This window comes from Agrilus planipennis, unplaced genomic scaffold (assembly GCF_000699045.2).
Source record: "Agrilus planipennis isolate EAB-ADULT unplaced genomic scaffold, Apla_2.0 scaffold17, whole genome shotgun sequence".
In the NCBI taxonomy this organism is placed as follows: domain Eukaryota; kingdom Metazoa; phylum Arthropoda; class Insecta; order Coleoptera; family Buprestidae; genus Agrilus; species Agrilus planipennis.
In genome coordinates, this window is record NW_020439021.1 from 305,709 (window position 1) to 313,147 (window position 7,439).

Below are 7,439 nucleotides of genomic sequence, written 5' to 3' on the forward strand. Positions count from 1 at the left end.
AGGAGAAGTAAGATAAAGGATAGTAAATTGAAAAAATTAAGTTCGGAAACAATTGAATTTTAAGTTATCATCATTGTAAGATCGTAAGTCTGGTTGAAGGCGCACCTCCACTCTTCGTATCCTGAGATTATCTTCGCATTTCCCTAAAACTAGAACATCCCACATCCTAAACTATTTTCAAACAGTAATCTAATGTAGGTCTGACATTAGAATTGCACCTATTACTTTGATTTAATTTAAATTATAGAAGTATTAAAATGTTTTTACAAATAATACTATTAAATTTAAGTTGTTGCATAAATTGTATATTATATATTATAGGTAGGTAAAATACGAACATCCGCAAGTTACGTTTTAATTTATGATTAGAAATAATCTTACCTTAAATTCTTTCACTATTTTTCAAGGTTTGCACTTTGAGTTTACACGCGCCGATGGTTTTATTGTTGACGTATTGTTCAGTTTATCAAGAAAAAAAAAACGTTGGAAGGTGACACTCACTAGTTTTGTCATTAAACAAAAAATAAACCAGAAAAGGTCGCGCGTTTTATTTACAACGTCGCTCGAACGATCCTTCGCTTTGTTAGATTCGTTTTACGAAAGCAAAACGTGATGCAGCGTTTTCATCATCTCTCTTGATCAGAAGCAAAATAAAGCAGCAGCTGCCGCTTGTAAGAGAGGTCTGAGACATTTAAAACAGGCTGCATGTGTAGGTGAAATAAAATCCCTTTTGGACAACATCTAGGCAGCCCACTGATGGGCATACAAAATCCCTTCTTGTTCCGCCGCGTCAAACCATGTAGGACATGAATTTTTAATTTACGGAAAGAAAATACAGTGCTGCTTAAAAATAAATCGATATTTTTAGGCCAACCGAATACTGACGGTCATACGTGAAAGATATCCATGAATATACCGAGTCTTTCAAAGACGACATACATACAAGTACAAATCTTTTTGAGCTTCCATACCGCAACACGTCCGTTTGTAAAAATATATTAAATATAAAATAATGTTTCTGATATCTATAGTTTTAAGACTGTTCCTATCTATTTCCGATAACTGCAGGGAATTTAAGATACCATAAGGCTGGGTGTCCCCGACTCCGGTTAAATTGTGGTCAGTCGGTTGGGAAAGTGATTGCAACTAACTGATCCGGACACTGCAATTGCGGTACAGGAAGACGCAGATGTCAACTGGATCCATATATTGATAGCAATCGGGAAAAAGATGCATTCATATTTATGACGACAAGTTCAAGTCGCTGCATCGAATGTCAAAATAGAGTTTTCGTGCACTTGCAGCCTATATACATATATTTCATGGTACATCCGTTAATAGAAAAAATAATAACGACATAATCGATCCTCGTCGTGGTTCCAGCATCTTGTCGAGACTGTCGTAAGCTGATCGTGTTTATCGTAGGCATATTCCCACTGTCGTCGTTCCGACTTCAGTTTGATCGGCATCGTAGACAACGAGCCTTAGTTTTGAAATCGTTAAATATACTTCAAATTTACATTCATCCAGTATTTATTGAATAAAAATAAAGTTGGTGAAATGTTTTAAATCTCTATTCTACTAAGTGAATACTTTGTAAAATAAATGAGTGAGCTTTGACCCACCTTGTCTTTAACTCAAACCTTAAAAAGGCAAGAATTCTGTCATTGTACAATTGTGACATTTTACCGTATAAATTATGAAAAATTTGTAGTGTTAATTACCTTTAGTAATATCGTAACACTATGTTAAAACAAGAAAACATATACGACGGTCTGAAGTCTAATGCCGAAAGAAAGAAAAGAAGAAAGCGGAAATCACTTTGTAAGCAAGACGTGCTCTCAAACGATTCTCAATCAAAACTTTTTGCAATCAGATGTCCAGCGAAGCTAGCATCTTTTGATCAAGCGAACCAATACGTTGATAACGATGTCGTTAATTCCGATATGAGTAAACTAAAGAAATTCTCCAAGTGTCTCCAAAGCTTAAAGGAAAAGAAACACGAAAAATGCGAACAAGGAACGTCTTCGTCAGAAGACAAATCTACAACCAGAAGAATTAGAAGGTTTTCCTTAAGACCTCTTACGTATTTGTTACAACGCTTTAAAAGGAGGTCAAATAATATAGCGGAAGGGTCGGAAATAGTCGGCGAAATAAGTAAAACTGTAAGAATTTTCACCGTTTAAAATAAAACGAAACGCCCAGTATATTATACTTTTCCGTTTCTTGAGGCGATAATTTACAGATTTTATCGCACTTTTATTCCAGGCCCCGTCGCATCAAGCAGGCAAAAATAGTTTAACGATGGCAATTCGTCTACCACCTGGTACAAACTTATCTGAAAGTTCGCAGCTTAAGGTCGAGTTTCAACTAGAAGAGGAAAATCAGTCCTCATTTAATGCAACGTAAAAATTTTGAAACAAAAATTGAAACGATTTCTTGCAATTTCCCACTTGGGATTAACGACGCGCCTTTTCTAGGTCTGTTGACGAAGTATGCTTGAACTGTGTTGAAACGTCTGCTTCTACGTCGATTTTTGAAGGAAATCTTCAAGTGCCATCAAACACCTGCATTCGCGATGTTGCTCAAATGCCACTTTATATCCTTAATTCAGGAGAAGTAAGATAAAGGATAGTAAATTGAAAAAATTAAGTTCGGAAACAATTGAATTTTAAGTTATCATCATTGTAAGATCGTAAGTCTGGTTGAAGGCGCACCTCCACTCTTCGTATCCTGAGATTATCTTCGCATTTCCCTAAAACTAGAACATCCCACATCCTAAACTATTTTCAAACAGTAATCTAATGTAGGTCTGACATTAGAATTGCACCTATTACTTTGATTTAATTTAAATTATAGAAGTATTAAAATGTTTTTACAAATAATACTATTAAATTTAAGTTGTTGCATAAATTGTATATTATATATTATAGGTAGGTAAAATACGAACATCCGCAAGTTACGTTTTAATTTATGATTAGAAATAATCTTACCTTAAATTCTTTCACTATTTTTCAAGGTTTGCACTTTGAGTTTACACGCGCCGATGGTTTTATTGTTGACGTATTGTTCAGTTTATCAAGAAAAAAAAAACGTTGGAAGGTGACACTCACTAGTTTTGTCATTAAACAAAAAATAAACCAGAAAAGGTCGCGCGTTTTATTTACAACGTCGCTCGAACGATCCTTCGCTTTGTTAGATTCGTTTTACGAAAGCAAAACGTGATGCAGCGTTTTCATCATCTCTCTTGATCAGAAGCAAAATAAAGCAGCAGCTGCCGCTTGTAAGAGAGGTCTGAGACATTTAAAACAGGCTGCATGTGTAGGTGAAATAAAATCCCTTTTGGACAACATCTAGGCAGCCCACTGATGGGCATACAAAATCCCTTCTTGTTCCGCCGCGTCAAACCATGTAGGACATGAATTTTTAATTTACGGAAAGAAAATACAGTGCTGCTTAAAAATAAATCGATATTTTTAGGCCAACCGAATACTGACGGTCATACGTGAAAGATATCCATGAATATACCGAGTCTTTCAAAGACGACATACATACAAGTACAAATCTTTTTGAGCTTCCATACCGCAACACGTCCGTTTGTAAAAATATATTAAATATAAAATAATGTTTCTGATATCTATAGTTTTAAGACTGTTCCTATCTATTTCCGATAACTGCAGGGAATTTAAGATACCATAAGGCTGGGTGTCCCCGACTCCGGTTAAATTGTGGTCAGTCGGTTGGGAAAGTGATTGCAACTAACTGATCCGGACACTGCAATTGCGGTACAGGAAGACGCAGATGTCAACTGGATCCATATATTGATAGCAATCGGGAAAAAGATGCATTCATATTTATGACGACAAGTTCAAGTCGCTGCATCGAATGTCAAAATAGAGTTTTCGTGCACTTGCAGCCTATATACATATATTTCATGGTACATCCGTTAATAGAAAAAATAATAACGACATAATCGATCCTCGTCGTGGTTCCAGCATCTTGTCGAGACTGTCGTAAGCTGATCGTGTTTATCGTAGGCATATTCCCACTGTCGTCGTTCCGACTTCAGTTTGATCGGCATCGTAGACAACGAGCCTTAGTTTTGAAATCGTTAAATATACTTCAAATTTACATTCATCCAGTATTTATTGAATAAAAATAAAGTTGGTGAAATGTTTTAAATCTCTATTCTACTAAGTGAATACTTTGTAAAATAAATGAGTGAGCTTTGACCCACCTTGTCTTTAACTCAAACCTTAAAAAGGCAAGAATTCTGTCATTGTACAATTGTGACATTTTACCGTATAAATTATGAAAAATTTGTAGTGTTAATTACCTTTAGTAATATCGTAACACTATGTTAAAACAAGAAAACATATACGACGGTCTGAAGTCTAATGCCGAAAGAAAGAAAAGAAGAAAGCGGAAATCACTTTGTAAGCAAGACGTGCTCTCAAACGATTCTCAATCAAAACTTTTTGCAATCAGATGTCCAGCGAAGCTAGCATCTTTTGATCAAGCGAACCAATACGTTGATAACGATGTCGTTAATTCCGATATGAGTAAACTAAAGAAATTCTCCAAGTGTCTCCAAAGCTTAAAGGAAAAGAAACACGAAAAATGCGAACAAGGAACGTCTTCGTCAGAAGACAAATCTACAACCAGAAGAATTAGAAGGTTTTCCTTAAGACCTCTTACGTATTTGTTACAACGCTTTAAAAGGAGGTCAAATAATATAGCGGAAGGGTCGGAAATAGTCGGCGAAATAAGTAAAACTGTAAGAATTTTCACCGTTTAAAATAAAACGAAACGCCCAGTATATTATACTTTTCCGTTTCTTGAGGCGATAATTTACAGATTTTATCGCACTTTTATTCCAGGCCCCGTCGCATCAAGCAGGCAAAAATAGTTTAACGATGGCAATTCGTCTACCACCTGGTACAAACTTATCTGAAAGTTCGCAGCTTAAGGTCGAGTTTCAACTAGAAGAGGAAAATCAGTCCTCATTTAATGCAACGTAAAAATTTTGAAACAAAAATTGAAACGATTTCTTGCAATTTCCCACTTGGGATTAACGACGCGCCTTTTCTAGGTCTGTTGACGAAGTATGCTTGAACTGTGTTGAAACGTCTGCTTCTACGTCGATTTTTGAAGGAAATCTTCAAGTGCCATCAAACACCTGCATTCGCGATGTTGCTCAAATGCCACTTTATATCCTTAATTCAGGAGAAGTAAGATAAAGGATAGTAAATTGAAAAAATTAAGTTCGGAAACAATTGAATTTTAAGTTATCATCATTGTAAGATCGTAAGTCTGGTTGAAGGCGCACCTCCACTCTTCGTATCCTGAGATTATCTTCGCATTTCCCTAAAACTAGAACATCCCACATCCTAAACTATTTTCAAACAGTAATCTAATGTAGGTCTACCTTTACTCCTTTTAACTTCTATCTCGCCTATTTCTTATTGACTTCCATAGAGTCCTCTGTCCTCCTATTCTTTCTAATACCTCTTCATTTCTAACCTTCTCTATCCACGTTATCCTCATCATCCGCCTATAACACCACATTTCGAACGCTTCTAACTTTTGACGTGACAACGTCTTATAATTCGATGGAGCCCGGCTGCACGCACGAAAAAACATGACTCATGCGTCGTTACCTCGCTCTGAGGCGTTCCATTTAAGGCTTGAAGTGCAAGCGAGAGCGCGGAACGAGCGACAAAGAGGCACAATCGACCTCCGCGTTCGGTAGCGTTCGACATCTGTCTCTCTCCNACAAATATTGGCTGTATTTTTCAAATAAATATTGCACATTTATTATTTCCTAACATTGGAACAATATTTAATTTCAATATTGGGTTAATATTAAAAATCTACATTGGGCCAATAAAAAAAAATCTGACGTTTCCATCATTGAACCAATATGTAAATATAATATTTTACCAATATTGTTGTGCTACTGGGGACTCCTCTGAAACCCTGCTTCTGTTTCCTTTATCTCTAACTAGCTCTCCTACCAACCTATCTCCCATATTTCTTATTGACTTCCACAGTGACCTCTGTTTTCCTATTCTATCTAACACCTCTTCATTTTTAACCTTGTCTATCTACATTATCCTCATCATTCGCCTGTAACACCACATTTCGAACCTTTTCGTCACGGTCCACGTTTCGCACCCGTACAAAGTCGGGCTCCACACATGAGACGTTCGCCTTTAATATTTTTTTGTCGAATTACTAAATTAACCGTTCGCAGTTATTAGCACAGTCACTTTAAGTTATGAAAAAAGTAACATTTAATCAAGAGAATTGCAAAACATGCGAATGCTTAACTATTTAATGTGTTCACCTTCCTCGGTGACCCAAATATACAGATAATGTAAAAAACCCTCACTTTTTATCCCATTTATTTTACGACAAAGTAATTACCGAGGTTGTTTCGATATTAACTCGGATTATTTTTCTCTTTTATGCGTCAATTAGCTTACACCTGCTAAAGCTCCAGTCGGACTTATAATTTTGACGAGTTTTTCTTCATTTTTGGACGATTCGCGATGGCCCGCGGACAGTGGACGAAATCTGCATAATTTGTTGCGTGCCTCCACGCGGACGATCTACTACCATCACCACGGGCGACCGCTGCAATCGTAAAGCTGTTCAAATCAACGTAATGACACAAACAGGCCATAAAATAACAACAGGCACAAAAGTAGTTGTAATTTACGAGCAACTTTCATTTCGATCTGAACTTAATGGAAAATACAGGGTGTACAATTTCGTCAATCCAAAAATTTGCAATATTTTTATTTTGTATCTACATGTCCTCCAAGTTTAATTGGTTGACATAATTATTACTATTAATGAAAATTAGAACCGAACTTACTAATTAAAAAAATATTAATGATCGTTGTCATCATCATCATTATCATCATAAGATCGTCAGTTCTAGGACTTGTTGGACACGTACCTCTACTACTTCCTATCCTGAGTTAATCTTATCCTATATCCTTAAGTATTTATAAACAGTATCTAACCCAGTGGTGTTGTGCTAATTTTTTTTTTACCGGAACGCATATATATAATTATATAGACAGGGCCGATCCTGGGTAGGCGGCCGCTCTGTGCGGTCTCATGTCCCAAATTTGACGACGACGGGAGGGGGGATTTCCCCCAATTTTCGCCCGTCGCCAGGATCGGCCCTGTTCACGGTTCGGAAAAACAAGCCGGTTCGGGTTCGGTTCAAACCCTTGTTTATAATAAAACATATAAAAATTCGTCAAAAATTAGAAAAAAAAATCAGCAATTCTTTTTAATTTTTTTTTCAATACGTCAGCCAATTCTCGTTATCAGAAATCATCTTTAGTTCCGGAACGCGTTCCTGTCCAAAAAGGAAGTACCGGAACGACGTTCCGGAGCGTTCCGGCTCGACAACACCACTG

At 36.6% G+C, this 7,439-nt stretch overlaps 2 protein-coding genes across 3 annotated transcripts in view; one reads left to right on the top strand and one right to left on the bottom strand.

Annotated features, from left to right (window-relative positions):
• LOC108744379 (protein tincar) overlaps window positions 1–647 on the bottom strand; it is a 116,204-nt gene extending 115,557 nt beyond the window's left edge. Inside the window, exon 1 of the mRNA XM_025976278.1 lies at window positions 382–647. The gene's annotated coding sequence lies outside the window, so the exon portion shown is untranslated. The remainder of the gene's footprint in view (window positions 1–381) is intronic.
• A 995-nt stretch (window positions 648–1,642) lies between these two features.
• The window catches only part of LOC108744378, a 27,234-nt gene continuing 21,437 nt past the window's right edge, over window positions 1,643–7,439 (top strand). The window contains exons 1-3 of one of the 2 annotated variants that reach the window (XM_025976277.1): window positions 1,643–2,165; window positions 2,269–2,405; window positions 2,481–2,619. In XM_025976277.1, the coding sequence (XP_025832062.1) occupies window positions 1,746–2,165; window positions 2,269–2,405; window positions 2,481–2,619 (696 nt within the window). In that variant the 5' untranslated portion in view covers window positions 1,643–1,745. Of the gene's footprint in view, window positions 2,166–2,268; window positions 2,406–2,480; window positions 2,620–4,254; window positions 4,778–4,880; window positions 5,018–5,092; window positions 5,232–7,439 lie in introns of those variants that run through there. The other variant, XM_025976276.1, reaches the window with a different exon arrangement.